Raw genomic sequence first — 16,808 nt, forward strand, 5'->3', positions numbered from 1 at the left:
TTTAGAGGCTGCCTCTATTCATTATCTAGCCATCAGCTGTTTGGTCACGATATAATTTTAAAAGTTATACAGATAACTAGTTTCAATAGACCAAATCATGGTAATAGCATTGTACCAATATATGAAACATGATGTCTTCAAATAGTAATAATTATATTATGTTAATGGATATATTATATCTTTTTGTAAATAACATCGTAGTTTTGAATAGACCTAAAAATAGCGATATGCTTTTAATATACTTTAACTTTTGATTGAATACATCTAGTATCATGCATGAAACAAAAGTTCCAGTATGAATGAAGAATATCTGCAACGTCTGCACACTGTTACTTTCATCAATCAAATAATAACAAATGTACATCCAAGACACTTTAAAAGTATAAATTACAAAAGACCTGACATAAGTTTGCATTTAGTTTTCAATAATTATTATCAGCTTTCTTTACTTTTTAAATTCCCGAATTAATTTCACTACACATTTTAAAAGCGTTAATATATAATGTCTCCCTGCTATATTGATTACCTTGTAAAGCAGGGTTTTCTTAACAACATCTATATTATATTTAACTTTAAACATTACAACTTTTTACATTATTAATCCTTATCACTAGCGAATATTAATGAATTGATAGCTTTGGCATGATAATTCACTCGCAGAATGAACGTTAAACATAGATATCAGGCAAGTCAGCATTTTCAAAGCCCTCGTTGGCATAAGACTGATGTGGTTGAACCTATGAAACGAAAGACACATTTATTATATTTTATAATATCGATAATTATTATCAAAATTAATATCTATCAATATAAATCAAAGGTCTCAACTATGTAAGCTTAAATTTCAAAATTAAAAAATATTTTTAGAGGCCTAAGAAATAATTGTCCACTCGATAACATGTATCAAAAGGCATTACACCGAGACTTGATCTAACTGACTTTCAATAGTCATTTAGATTATATCTAGTTACACAGTGATGCAGAATCGGGCGTAGGCCTACTCATTTAAACTTACGGCAGATGCGATGTCTTGGGAACCGTTCTGTAACCCCACCACAGAAGCACTCTGTTTTCTCAATCTGTCACGTTTAACTGGTACAGTGTCAAATATTGCCTGTAAGATGGGTGGTACCCATGGGTCCTCTTTTGACAGATATTTTATCTTAAATTCTTCTAATTCTTCTTTCGTCATTTGTACGTGAAAATCAGTCAAATTTGAATGTATTCCGTGCTCAATGAAATCAGCTCCTAGGATTTCTTTCTCTTCTGAGCAACTATTGAAAATGAATAGTTTATATTATTTAACTAGCGGATGCAACACGAGTGAGTTTGTGAATCGTTTGGTTGGCTAAGTTTGGACGATAGGCCTACATCGCGTCGTGATTGGTTAAATTGCTTGCAGTACGCTTACGTAGGAACTAAGTTGAACAAGGGAGTTGTCTAATAACAACTCCCTGGTTGAACAGACGGTGTCGTGAGCACGGTGATCGGTCCCATTTTGAAAGGTCCAACCTTCTAAATAATCCTTGCTTTCACTCAACAAAAATCGTGCGGCCAATTATGATTGGCGATCGTAAATGAATCTATCTATCCATGGAGAAAATAAGTTGCTTCATGATCTATCTAATTAAATTTGTTTATGGACCCGATCGTCTTTTCTATGGTCTTATAAACATAAATTCATTAATCTTATATTATTTTAAAATATCAGATCAAAAACACGTTGATGTAATAGGATTTAAACATGATTTCGTACTGACTTACCGTAGGCCAATAGTGATGTTAAGAATATACAAAAATGTGAAGGCAATCACAACGGTCCAGACAATAATTATGGCCGTCATGAGCAGTTGAACGCCAAGCAACGTAAAACCACCACCATAGAAGAGACCTATATGTTAAAGATTAAACAATACACGGTAACAACGATTTTAAAAATACTGTTTATTTCCACCCCTCCCCTACCAGCGATTAGAAACGAGCGGAATGATTCTCTTTCATTTTGTTCTCACCAACTATACTTTTAAAAAACAATTGATTTATATTATTCTTTCAGAATCTAAAATGTATATATTTAATAACATTATTTAACAATTATTTTCTATATGCCGAATAATCATTCCAATGCTTCATCATAAAAAAAACGAAACTTTTTTTGCATTTTTAATGAGAATTTCATATTTACATATTTTTCCTAATTATAATATCACTTACTTTTCGTGACATTACCCTTCCTTAAAATATTATACAGATATAACATGTGATGAAAATGTGATACTGTATACGGAACTTTCCTAAATACTGAATAAATTAACACAGTCGTCATACCGCTTCTAACGTTGAATTCGTCTACATTATCCGGTCTACCGAATAAGCCAACGGATAACAAGCTCCACACTGAGGCAGTCCCGTGAACACCGACTACACTGATTGGATCATCAATCTCCATTTTTTCTAATATATGTCCGGTGTAAACGGCTAATAATCCGCCACCCATACCAATGATGAAACATTCCCACGGCTTAGCAATTGCACACAGAGCTTAAATATAACAAATATACATTTTTTTAAATCATATACACATTTTAAGTATTAATTGTCTGATTTTCTTCAAATGTTCAATTATAATAATTATGTTCTACTCTAAACATGCATTTAAGTCTTTAATTTGAGGGAGCAGCTATAGATTGTGATCTTCATCGGTCTTTATAATTGTAGAGAGTCTTGAAAGAGACCTGTATGAAGGTCTTTTAAGGGTCTTTCACACCATCCTGTCTCGGCGTGGAGCATCAAAACGAAACATTGATGTTCGATTTGATTTGCAGGCGCCGGACCGGAGTCGTGTGTGAAAGACTGTATACTTTATGGTTGTGTAAAGTAATCATCCTACCTGTACTGCCAACAAGTCCCCCCAACACACTGTTTATAAGGTAACCTATGTCAAATCTTTTATTGAGGGTTATATAGCTGAGAAGAATACCGATTAGCCCTCCACCAACCGATGCTGTAATAGTTGTCACTGCAGCTCTGTAAATGGTAACAAATGACATATAATTATAATACAGTAGGCCTACAGTATAGTATACTTTCATCAAACCGTACTATAATGAAGTACGTGTTAACAAAGTAACATTTTTTGTTATCCCATCTAGATGGGGCGAAATTTAAATGGAATTTGAATATACTGTATCGTCACCATTTTGAAAGCTCTTTCTATTATGCTTGATACTGTCGTTTGGCCGACCGGATTTAGTCGAGTGGCTGACTGGATTTAGTCGGGTGGTCGAGCGGCTTTAGTCGAGTGGCCGACTGAATTTTGTCGGGTGGTCGAGCGGTTTTAGTCGAGTGGCCGACTGGATTTAGTCAGGTGGTCGAGCGGTTTTAGTCGAGTGGACGACTGGATTTTGTCGGGTGGTCGAGCGGTTTTAGTCGAGTGGCCGACTGGATTTAATCGGGTGGTCGAGCAGTTTTAGTCGAGTGACCGACTGGATTTTGTCGGGTGGTCGAGCGATTTTAGTCGAGTGGCCGACTGAATTTTGTCGGGTGGTCGAGCGGTTTTAGTCGAGTGGCCGACTGAATTTAGTCGGGTAGTCGAGCAGTAATGAGTGACTGAGCGGTTAAGAATGATAGGGACACCGCAAACCGTAGCAATACAATCAGCACAGGTTGAAGGCTATTCTTGGACGTCCTGGCTCGTGTGCACTTAAAGAATACAGCGCATATTTAGGAAGAGTAGTTCATATTGTACAATTTCATACACAAATTACAATAATCACCTACGATAATTATGGTAATGGTAACATTCCTATCCATGTGTTTTCTCTACTTAAAAAAACTAAGGCCTATCCCGGTTGCGGATTAGTCCAACATCGAAGTTGTTCTAGACACCAAGTAATGTTCTACATTTGTTCCTGACATTTTAACACGGGTGTTCTTAAAATTGAGGGCACTAAACATAAAAGTTACGAGATGAAAATATGTAGCGGCGTTTGCATGCCTCGCTGGCTCGCATTTTTTACAACACTCTACCATGGTTGGGACTGAGCTAAGACAATTTTGAAAATAGAGCTGCTAGTAGGTGAAATGTCAGGTCTAGGTTTAAACATGGATTAATGATAATATTCATAATCCTTGGCCTAAACAAGGGGGCGTTCCCCAAATCACGCCGCCCGCACCCCCAGGCTACTGTATTTGTTCTTTGTCTCATTCATGTCATCTCAAATTCACATTACTCATATCAATAATGAATGTTTTACATTTTTTTACTAGGCCTATCTGGCAATGTTTTCATGGTTACAGTAGTATTATAAGAAACCATTATAATTATCAATAAAAGTATGTAAATAAATATTTTGCATTGTAAATGCAATTATAGTGGATTTATTTAAGAGTATAGTAAGGTTGACTGAAATGAATGGGTAATGTAATTTTCTTAAAACGTATATATCAATTTACGCAAGTCATGCAACTTTCAGTAAACTTCTAGATATTTTACTCAATGGTATTTAAAGTTGGTACATATGTTCTGTTCTTATTATTTTTACAACCTGAATAAAAATCAGTATACTTAGTTTTGGTTAGATAATTACATAATTAGTTACAATTAAAACTAATTTATAAACTTGCCTCGAATATATGGATGTTTTCTGTGGCCCTGAATGCTAATTTACCCGCATGATTTTAATGCTAAGTTTGAGAGGCGGACACAATACATACAATTTTATAGAAACGGGGCAAACGACGAGCGCACGCCCTCTAAGTTTCTTTAAATTCAAACAAGAACAACTTCAATATTCTGTTAATTTAACAAATACTGTACCTTGCGGCTAACATCCATTTTCCATCACTAATCCCGAAAGTACTTCCACAGTTGAAGCCAAGCCAGCCCCACCAAAGCATGAACATGCCCAGCAAAGCATTGGTTGGGTTGTTCATATCAGGCGGACCTCTACCAGTGAATCGCTTCTTTCTAGGCTTCATCATTATGGTTGCTACAAGACCAGTTACTCCTCCAACCAGATGTACCACACCTGTCAAATATTGAATTGTTAACAATTAAAATCAATCATGTTTCTCGTTTTCTTTTTGTATCTTTAAGAAGACGACTCTAGTTTCAGTAGTAACAGCATATTCTGTATTGGACATTTGATGCCTGAATCACAAACGATTAGAATAATAACTTTATATGAGTACATATGATGTAATATTTTAAAATATTATTATTATTAGTATGATACTCATATATGCACGAGATACAGAACTGAAAATTTCGGGTGAAATGACACAGTAACTAATCTAAACTCTTAGGTTTTTAAGGCTTAACTTATTTGTTAAATCGAGTGTAGATTACATTACATCTTGTAAAAGATTTCAAATGAAATATATTCTATGCCTACTTAAAAGATAACGTTACAATGAATCAACTATACATGCCTGCGCCGGCTATATCAACTGCACCTAGTTTATACAGGAATCCGTTTGTAGCCCAGACCCAGTGTGCAGGAAAACAGTACACAAAAGTGTTCAAAAAAGAAAACAAGCAGTACGAATCCAGCTTAGCTCTTTCTGCCATCGCACCTGGAAGGATAATTTTTTTGGATAAATAATAATAATTATATTTATATTCCAAATTTCTAAAAAATGCGGCCTACAAAAACATCATATTTCTTTAGTTATAATAACTGCAAACAAAAATAAAAATACAAATAATATTCAGGCATATTTATTTTGGTTTATTATTTATTTTAGGCAGTTAAGACTATGTTTTATGTTGGTTACGTATTTCTGCTTATTATGTTGTTTATTTAATAGAAGCGGTGGTGCATGCCGTACGTTGTAGGCCCTAACGGTTGTTAGTTTGAAAGAGTTCCCTATGTAATATCAACAGTTCTACAAAGATATGGACTGCGTCAGGATTGATTCAATATGCTAAAAAAATGTATGTATATCTTATTACGTAAGATAGCGTGTATTTCAATGCTTTGGAATAATGTATTTTACATTTGTAATATTTTTTCGGTATTGCCTTAATTACGCTGTTACATTATACCGCTATATATTGCTTGAAAGCTATCTGTAATTATTACATCGTTTCCAAGGTAATATAGTTAATGAAAAAATAATTTCCGAACCCTTAATTAAAACTATAATTTTTATCTTTTAGATTGAAAAAGTAATTTAGGTGACCTAATAGAATTCCGATTATACCGACCATATTAATTGCATTCATCATTAACTGTTCAGCAATCTAATTTAATAGAAAAAATTCAAAAACGGGCATTGCGCATAATTTTGAGCCCACATTATGTTAGCTATAAATTAGCCTTAGAGCAAGTGGGTTTGCCTTCTTTAAAGTCCCGTAGAGAACAGATTCTTCTCAAGTTTGGCAAGAGTCTTTTAGAATCTACCAAATTTAGAAATATGTTACCAGCATATAAATCTGATAGACATTCAAGATCGTTAAGGAGCAATACTAGCTCAAAGTTGGATTCTTGCAGATGTCGTACAGAAAGATATAGGCGGTCTACTATTCCGCACTTAGCACGAATCCTTTAAGTTTAAGTTTAATGTTTAGTTTAGATCTCTTTTGATGTATTTTACTTCTCAGTTTATGATTGTAATCCAACCTTTTCAGCTCTTGCTGCTGGTTGGAATTTGATGTTTTTTATACCTTAATAAATAAATAAATAAATAAATAAATTGTATTGTCAAAAGTGTCAACTAATGAATTATTGAATGTCTTCTATCGATTACCTTTTTATTCAACATTTTACATTTTATTTATCGTTTCAAATTTCCAAGTTTGACATTTGTAAATTTTACAAATTCAAAGACAGCAAACTGGATATCGATTTAAATATCTCAAAATATTATTGAATAATGTTTAAGCTTTAAAATAAATTAAAACAAACTGAAGATAAATATGTTAGATTGCTATTGAACCAACTGTTTTGTTATGCTGTTATACCATCAATTCAATTATTCCTTTAGCAAACATTTCCTACTTATTTCAAAGACTTTTTCACATTCTTAAGCAATTTTAATTCCACCCTTTAAAAAGTTTAAATTTTAAAACTTAGGTATGTAAATTAAAGATATTGTCCCCCTAAAAAAAATTGTGAAAAAATGTTATGCCATTTTATTGTCACAAAATAGTTATTCATTTTGACCAAAAACTGGATCAGAAAAAAATATTTTCCTGAAAATGTAAAGCAAAAAATACCTAAATTGTCTGTCAGACAATCGTTTCCTTTGTCTTTTTACAAGTGAAATAATTATTTTTGCTGAATTTTTTTTTTTTTGAAAGTGAACAACTTTATTTAAACTGCAAAATGGCCTCTTTAAAATCTGATTTTATTAGTCTTTATTTTTCAGGTTTTGGGGGACAATACATCTTTAGCTGTTAATGATGAGTGTCATTATTTTAAATTGTGACAAGATCTGTGAGTGAGTTGCAGTAATTTGTTCCTCCAAGAAACAGTGGCAAACTCAGAGATTGAAAAAAAATAAACAAAAGAAGGTCCGGTGAAGTGTTTTTTTTTTACTTTCACTAAATTCACAAAACCGTCAGCAAAATAGTTTGTCAAGGACACCGGTTTTAAGAAGGTAGTTTGCCGAAAGTTGTCAATTAGTCTACACTCTAGCAAACTTTGGAAAACTGAAGTTTGCTAGTGTAGGTTGGGATAAATTTTAATTCCTACCAGATACAATGGTGGTTGCTGTGGTAGCAAATGATGCTTGGAACACAAATCGAGCATATGTCCAACCCATCTCATCGTCACCGGATGCGTCAGTTGCGAAATGTCCAAATCCTATTACAAAAAAAAAAAGTGAATAATTCAAAGTTTACGTTGCAAATAATAACGATTGATACACTTATTCACCGTTTATTTTGTTTAACCCAAAAAAGCATACTGTACAATAATAATTTTAAACTCATAAAATAAAAAAACATTAAATATCAATAGTTTTGAGATCTGTTGATATTTGTGATGTATACGTGACATGAAAACAAATGTGATAACCTTTTAACAATGTCACTTGGTAACGTATTTGAATTTTAATAATAAACAATAATTTGGTAATAACCTTCAATAACCTATTATTTATTATTATTAATAATAATATAATTATTTTTTTCATTATTATAAAAAGCACTCTGGTTAATAGTATTGCTTATATAACATTTAGTTTAATGACGTATAGGCCTAGGCCTAATTTTGAAAAACATGTAACTCTCGGATAAAAATGTATCGTTACGTATACTTTGCGCAAACTCGGTGGTCAAGAGGTATGAACGCGGGGCCAGACTATAGTGATCTGGAGGCTTCTCAATCTGGTTATCATTATATCGAAACGCATGACGTAAGCGCAACGTAACTAATTTGACCAATCACAAGCGATTGATTATCCGTACTGTCGCTTTTCATTGTGGGAACCAAGCTTCAATACTTAATATGAAGTAAGAATAGGGAAATAATTAAATTAGTGTTCAAATTATGTACCGAATTTAGAAGATCCAGTGCGGTAAATAATAATGATCTAAACAAAACTATGTACATTTTTAAATATAGCGTTTATTGTACACATCAGTAAAATCTTATCCTTAAGTTGCTTTACACTTTTTAATTAAATACTCTTTTTTTCGATGGCTACTCATTTCATACCAATTGGTTGTGTTCTGGGAAACCTGGAATCAATCGACCCTTGTATAAACTTCATTTTAACTTACCGCAAAATGGATTAGACCACGGACCATCTCCATAAATGAATCCATAGCCAAACAACCAATACGACAAACCTCCAAATATGACATCAACAGCATTCTTAACCATAATGTTCACTTCATTTTTACGTGATACAGTCCCTGATTCTAAAAGTCCAAAACCTGTATAAAAGATGACAAAAAAAACTAAAAATTGTAATACAAATTTTTTTAAAGTACTATAATTACTGTAATTGATTATAATGTAACTAGATAATTATTGATACACAATTGTTTCGCTTATGACTATTTTTTTTTGGTATATTGGGAGAAACTATTTTATTAAGCCACTTTACCTACGTTTTTTCGACTTAATTTAAGGTTAAATTTTATGTAAAAATAAATACTATATAGACCTATTGCGGTGCCTAATGAAGAATGTGAAAAATACTGTAATTTTAATAATTTGGGCGACCCGCTATAGATACCAAAATGTATCGCGCGCGGATTGATATTTTCATACTACTTATGTGATGAAGAAGCGAGAAAACGCCAGGCTAGGCTCAACTATAGGCCTACAAAGTAAGCTAGACCGAAGACCATCTACGAGAGAACATTCGACGCGAGCTAATTAGGTAGTGCATTGGTTTTTTTTTATCATATTAAACCTTAGAACGTACATATAAGACAAGGAATAACATAGTTTAATATTTTGAAAGTTAAATTGCAGGTAAAGTCTCTTTAAGGGAAACTTTGTTGAGTCTTGAAGTTGTCCACTTTAAAAAAAAAATTTTCTTTCAATTAAAACATGAAGATCATGTAAAGAAAAAAAAGTTTCTCTAATTTGATAAATAACATTCAATAAACAGGGTGAATAATGTTATTATTTGTATGCAATAGTTAATTCATATTGTTATATTTCTAATGTCTTTGTTAAAAATGGAAGACCCGCATGCCTTATAAAGACATATTAAAAACTCTACAGAATAATTCGATTTATTACTTTGAAAAAAAAATGTCATCATGATGTCACATGTTGATAAACGTAGGCCTAATATGGTGTTGTTATTGGTACAAGGTAAACTCTTCTTATTAAGTGGGATTAAATCAAGACTTTATCAGATTTGATGTTGCAGTTATTGGAATGATGTAATTGTCATTGGCAAGCTTCTAATCGTATTACTATATTTATTGGTATGTGGTATCGATTACATACAATTAACTTACTTAGTTAAAATTGCGTGATATATTTTCTCTGTAATTTCCTGTGATTTAGACATTTCGACGAACGATATTTATTAATTCGTATCTTCATGTACGGTTGTTTATTTTCGCGTCGCCTGCACTTTTTATTTTCAATGATTGCATCATAATTACGTATTAATTGCGTTATGTTAACATCTTATTAAAATTATCTTCAACTTCAAATATATCAATAATACATTGAAATATGTGCGTCTCATTTTGTAGCATGGAATTATTATTTATTTCTATTCTTCTCTTATAAAAAAAATAAAAAACCATAGCATAATTACCAGAAGTGTTCATAATTTACAGGAACTTACATGAAATAGTTTTTGGACTTAGATTTTTCTTACAAATTACAAGATTAAATTTATAACTGCTTGTTCTGCAGCAGTCAATTAAATAAACGGTTTTCTTAAAAATGCATATAATTATTTTGATATCGTCATCACCACATCTTTTTGTGAACCACTGGTACGATTCTTTATTTATTTTTATATACGATCATTTTAAGCCGTTAAGTACATCACAAATTGCATTCATTATAGCTTAATGGGGTTACATGAGAAATTATGGTAGATTGAATATATTATACCGTAATTTATACAGTAGTAACAACAATAGCAATTGAATAATGATTTTAAATAGACCACACATTATTAATAAATACAACATGATGATTAATACAATTGGATGTAGTTCAGTACTGTAGCTTGGTGGTTAATATGCTGGCTTACCAATCTCAGTTCCTAGGTTCAAAACTTGTCGTATTCCATGTGACCAGATTTCGTTTTCATAGTTTATTTTCGCTATTCGCTTCCCCACCCACCCCACAGACTGACAGAAGATTCAGTTACATTTTTTGTTTTTGTATTTTACACTATTTTGATAAGAAATAAAAATGAAAAACAATAAACGAATACGATCTTTAACGAACCTGACTGCATAGTAAAGATAATAAAAGAACTTGTCAGTATCCACGTAGCATCATCCCAGCTAGTTTCAGCCTGCTCCTTTTCAGTGATGTTTGTTTCTAAAACAATATAATCATCGTACACGGGGGCACATGTTGCATTTGTACAGTTTACAGCATCCATCTTTATGACCAGAGCCCACGCGATGAAATATAAATAGTATAATCTTTGCGGTGATAAAGTGTAGACCACCTTTTAACACGAACTCATCAGTGCAGTCATTAATAATGTTTACTAAATAACTGAGCATGCGTAATAGTTGCTGATTCGTTGGAATCAACTGCTATTTTATGGATGAACGTCGTCAAGTGGTTTCCTTTATATTTTTAAATACATGTATGAATACCATTTAAACCAAAAAATTTCTAATTCAAACAAATATGTTTCAAGTTGTGTAACTATCATTATACTCAAAATATTCCCTTTTCTTGTATTATTTTATTTAACAAAAATTAAATATAAAGTGTTCAAATATTTCTGGATTTAATCATTTCCCTTTTTTTATTTGTCCTCTTCTTCTCTGCTTCCAGTTTTTCACTGTCTCTCGTCTATCTGTTGTCTGTCTTTTTGTTGAAATTTGTCTCGCCGTAGCATAAGGTGTAACATTCTCACCATTGCTCGTTGGGTTGTTTGTTTCACAAGCCCATACAGTTCCAGGGAAGAGTAATTGTGATTATTTAAGCTGTAGCTTTTTATTGGCCAACTCTCATGCGCTGCGTCTACGTCCTTACGTTGCGTTGCGTCTACGTGCTAAAGCGTGGTTCCCGCAATCCACGCAACGTAAGAAAATGCCCTTCTAATAATTGTGTTTGCTCCCGCCTGCGTGAAATCAAACCTGCGATATTTGCAGCACTATTGCGTCGTCGTCGGTTCCTTGCACTTGTGATTACGCAATACAGCACTTTGCGTCGATAGGTGGCTGCGTTGCGTCCCTAGTGGGAACCAAGCTTTACTTTGTGTTGCATCTACGTCCCTGCGTTGCGTCTCTAATTTCCATAGAATGATGGTCGAATGCGTGATGGCGCTATATATGTCAGATCGACTCACTTTATTTTCACGCTGCTGCTCTAGCCCGCTACGTCACACGAGATGACTCATTAATTAGATGAAATCAAGCAGCAGTTATAGTACTACACTTTGACATTTTTGTTAAAATGGAAACTCCACTATAATTTATAGGTAGCAGCTGCATTTCTGGTATTTATGAGTCCAATGATAATACTGTATTTCACTGTCAGATAATCATTGAATTATTATCAAAACAGTCCATGAAAGTTTTTGTTTGTAATATGATACTTCACACTTGAAGTATCTAAGGCGTGATGAAGTGACCCCCAGACTTGACCTTAGCAATAAAATAAACTAAATTGAGTCTGTTTCATATCAAAGTTATTCACTTCTGTAACAAAATTCACATTATAGAAAGAGAAAAGAAACGTTTAATTATAACTCAAAAACCACATTGTCTGACAGACAATTGAAGTATTTTTTGCTTTTAATTACATTTTTTTCAGGTAAAATAACTATTATGTGACAATAAAATGACACATTCAAAAACAAATTTGAAATAAAAAATATTTTTCAGAGGGACAATATATCTTTAAAACTGTTACGTCAATAAGCGAGCAGCGTTTTTTGTAAGAAATATTTCTTGTTTAGTTTACAAACTATATCGTAAAGTTATTTCAATATTAATTATTTTACAGATAATTTATATAATTTGAAATAAAAATGTACCGGTTTTATTTATTTGAAACACCGTTGAGTAATGTGTTTAAAGTCATGTGCAGCCAAAACATTATAATTGATCATACACTCCAATAATCATCGATTATCCATAATTTCCATTTTAAATATTTTTTGGTACATTATTTTTTTTGGGTCAAAATAAGCACAGTGAGAAATAATTCAAATTACCCAGTAAAACCACTATTCTTGCGTGCACAAATAACAATATATAACTTGAAACTTACGTGTTTTTATTCAGATTTTTATTTTCCCACAAACAATTATCAACATAACCTGTTAACTTGTTTTCTAATCTGACAGCTTAAACTATGCCTGGTTTTGTAGTAGAACTGACCATGGAACTATAATATAGGCCTAAGATATAGTTCCATGAACTGACTGGTGGCAAATTCTGACAAACTCCTGTTTCTTTCGTCATAATTTCTGTTATTACATAATTTTTATTTTATGTTAGACTACTTACTTGCTATAATTGAACCGATTTTCTCAGTTAAGCTATCTAACAATACACTGTTATGGTAGCTAATGCATTTTCCATCAAACACGTTTGATGTAGGATTGAACGGATCGTTACGTCACAGTAGTTAACAATGGTTAATGGTTATGATTCTGTTATCAACAACAAAACACGGCTAAATTATTTTCTTCTTCAGAAATTGAAAAGTGTTATTTCAAAGTAGGCTTAAGGTCTTCAATTTGATTGTCGGAATTGAAGTAGATGTTTTAAAAAATTATCTCTCGGAATCAAAATACAATCAATTGTGGCGTACAATGTGTAAGACTTACTAATTATGTCAGTGGCCTTCGTAAAGCAAAAGCTTCGTCTCTAAATAATTAAAAAACTAGTTTTATATGATTTATTCATTTAATTATTTAGATAGGCCTACAGTAAAGACAAATGTTTTTACAAAATGACTTTCTGTGAATCCAAATATGATCTCAATCATCCTTCATACGCTAACAAGTCTATCAAAACCCACTGCTTGTAAATTACCTAATATTTCTAATCACATCTGCTAGGTCACATATTTTCAAATTAATATCCTTATATCTATATTTTAAAATCTGTTATCTTATGTTTGTCTCCTTTTATTATCAATTTTATACCATTTCAACTATAATTTGCTGTAATATATACTTCTAGGCCCTTTTGAAATTGATTCTAATCAATAAATGAATGAATGAACTGGGCCTATAGACTGAATACATGTATATTACAAATGTTATTTAGGCCTAAAGGTTCCTAAAAGTTATGCTTGCGTATGTTTAAAGATGTATTGTCCCCCAAAAACATGAAAAATGAAGATTAATTAAATCAGACTTTGAATATCTTATTTTGTAGTTGTAATAAAGTTAATCACTTCCATAGAAAAACAACAGAAAAAAATAATGTTTTCATTTATAAAATAACATGATAAATGGTTAAATTCAACCAAAAATCCATTGGCTGGCAGCCAATTTGACCATTTTTTTACTTTAAATTCCAGTTTGTTTTTTTTCGATCCAAATTTTGGTCGAATTCAATAACTATTATGTGACATTAACATGGCATATTCAAAAACAAAAATTTAAGAAAATTATTTTTCAGGGGGACAATACATCTTTATTGATGCAATTACATTTATCACCAACTTGTCGTAATCGTAAGGGGCGCTATTGTATTCTCCGCGTGATCCATTGTTGGTTATTATTAAGCATATTCATTATGACTATACTCACTGGTTTTAGACGAACACTACGTAATTATGTGATTATATTTACAATATAATATTGAGTATTCATTTGATGCATCTGTACAGTAAGTATTATCATATTTTAACGTTATCTCAGTTAATATCTTTTTGGGTGGAGTGTATTTCAATATGAATTTACTGATACTTGAAATATGGTCATTTAGTTTAATATACTTTAATAGAATGTTTTAGTTTACTTTGAAGAATTTATTTATCAGTATATATATTTTAGAAACAAAATAGACTAAAGCAAACAAGAATCAGTTTTGGCAAACCATGGTTAACCAAAACTATAATATCTATTACACTAACTAACAAAACTATCTATATTATAAGTGAGAGAGTTTGCACGTTTGTTTGTCTGTTTTTTCGTTATACAAATTTTTGTTACTGCACGTAATCTTACATATGGGGTATCAAAATGACCGCAATTGTACCGGGAATGTTCTAAGCTATATTTGAACATCATCCGCCACCTAGGATCCAAGTTAGGAACCAAAATGTGGTAAAAATCCCCACTTTCGATGTTTGTTCGTTATACAAATTTCTGTTTCTGCATGTAACCATACACATGGGGTATCAAAATGATGGCAATTGTACCCGGAAGGTTTTAAACTACATTTAAAAAATCCCCCGAGTCCTGGGGTTTTTGTGGGAGAGGGGGAGGGGGTGGTTTGTGATGTCAGTTGAATAGCATTTTTGCTAGGGTTCGGGGATGTAGGCTATCGAATTGTAAATTATACTACAAAGGTTTTGCAGTATTTCAATTATCCTCAGGAAGGTGTTTGGGGAAATAGTATTGTTGTTTCACGAAAACATTCGCCAAATATTTATTTTTAGTTTAACAGTGTAAATTTAAGCTGAACAATTTTCTCCTCAAATTAATACATTAACACAATTTTTAAGGACTACAAAACAATCATAAGCCAACGTTCGCGAATTACGGCAATATTAATCTGTATAACAGTCAGACTGTATTATTGACAACGAATACATAAAATAGTAAATTTAAGCATAAAGTGAATTAATTGGGATTTTTTAGCGATTAGTTTACTATCCCGCCTATAACGACCAATTAAAGTAAAAATGATACTGATACAGTGAAAAGATAGTAGACTGCTTCAGCTTCTTGCATTAGTTGCATAAAATTGTCATTTTCTAATACTAATACAGTATCAGATCGTTTTTTTTTAATTACTATTTTTTAAATATTATAGTCATTGTGTTGTTTTATTGGCTACTATACTGAGGAAATGATATGGCAGTTGTAGGCTAATTGTATCATTATCATATTTAAATCTATGTACTGTTATCTTAATAATTATTAAGCAGTAGGCAAAAATAATGATGGTACTCAAGCCTATGTATATAATTGTAATTAGTCATGGTTAATTAATGAACAAAGATCTTCTGAAGCTTTTTTCCAATTTACACACAGACGAGTGATAACCCGCAAGTGGATTAGCCTCGATCGCACTGGACTTAATTTGGTCAAATCATGGAGAACTGATTTCTCCATGGTCAAATTAACCGAGTAAAACCGGCTAAACTGACAAAGAAAAGTCCAATTCAAACATTGGCACACATGGTTAAATTAATCAGGTCCAATATTTACTTTTACCGACCATGTGTGCCCAGTTAAAATTACCATGGTTTCGGTAAAACTAACCACGCGGCTAAAAAGTCCAGTCCAAACGTGTGACTGAAGTTAAACATTTGACCATAATTTTGGTAAAATTATGGTAAAACGAACTGCGTGAAAATCCAAATCTTCCATTGGGTAAAGCTATCGTTGTGTCTAATTCTTGGTTCCCACTAGAGAGGCAACACGAGGACGTAACTCAAAGTAAGTGAATTGACCAATCACAAGCGATGAATTATTCGAACTGTGACTTGTTATTGGTCAACATGCTTGCGTTGTGTTTACGTCCTTGCGATGCGTTCAAGTGGGAACCAAGCTTTATGACCATTTTACACAAAATACAGAGCAGACGGGTGGCTGAGCGGAAACCCGAGAAGATACGTATCTACGTGGAACAGGCTACGTGCTTTTTCGCTTACCGCTCGTCTCTATGGCCGTACTGGTACTGATAGGTCTATAATTAGATAAAATATCTCGATTAGTCTCAGTAATGGTAATTAAAATAGCACAATATATACTGAAAGAGATGGTATAGATTTTAGGCCAAGTCAATAATAATTATGTAAATGATGATGATAATAATAACACATATGCCTACAACCTGACGCCATACTCCATCCTGAGTCAGCTTCTATGTATTGCAGACTATCGTCATCATTGGTGTACGCCTATTTGAAATTGTTTACTGTTTTATAGTGACCTCTTTGATAAACCTTACATAGGATTTGAAGATTCATTCATCCTTTCTGTTGATTAAAAAA

General features: G+C 32.5%; 1 protein-coding gene across 1 annotated transcript; it reads right to left on the reverse strand.

The window, feature by feature from the left end:
• Positions 1-378: 378 nt before the first annotated feature.
• LOC140063081 (putative ammonium transporter 3) lies at positions 379-11,046 on the reverse strand. The gene is made up of 10 exons (XM_072109515.1): positions 10,887-11,046; positions 8,732-8,887; positions 7,701-7,811; positions 5,434-5,577; positions 4,820-5,030; positions 2,891-3,027; positions 2,329-2,541; positions 1,765-1,891; positions 1,016-1,274; positions 379-737 (listed from the first exon to the last, which is right to left on the reverse strand). The coding sequence occupies exons 1-10, from the start codon at positions 11,044-11,046 to the stop codon at positions 669-671; spliced, it is 1,587 nt and encodes a 528-aa protein (XP_071965616.1). The 3' UTR covers positions 379-668.
• Between the last annotated feature and the right edge of the window lie 5,762 nt (positions 11,047-16,808).

The sequence above is a fragment of the Antedon mediterranea genome, chromosome 11 (assembly GCF_964355755.1).
Source record: "Antedon mediterranea chromosome 11, ecAntMedi1.1, whole genome shotgun sequence".
NCBI classification, from domain to species: Eukaryota; Metazoa; Echinodermata; class Crinoidea; order Comatulida; family Antedonidae; genus Antedon; species Antedon mediterranea.

Coding starts and splice junctions, on each gene's coding strand:
- LOC140063081 (XM_072109515.1), bottom strand. CDS start 11,046: ATGGATGCTGTAAACTGTACAAATGCAACATGTGCCCCCGTGTACGAT. Junction 5,578..7,700: donor AGCAACCACCATTGTATCTG/GTAGGAATTAAA, acceptor TTATCCTTCCAG/GTGCGATGGCAGAAAGAGCT. Junction 5,031..5,433: donor AGTTGATATAGCCGGCGCAG/GCATGTATAGTT, acceptor AATATTTGACAG/GTGTGGTACATCTGGTTGGA.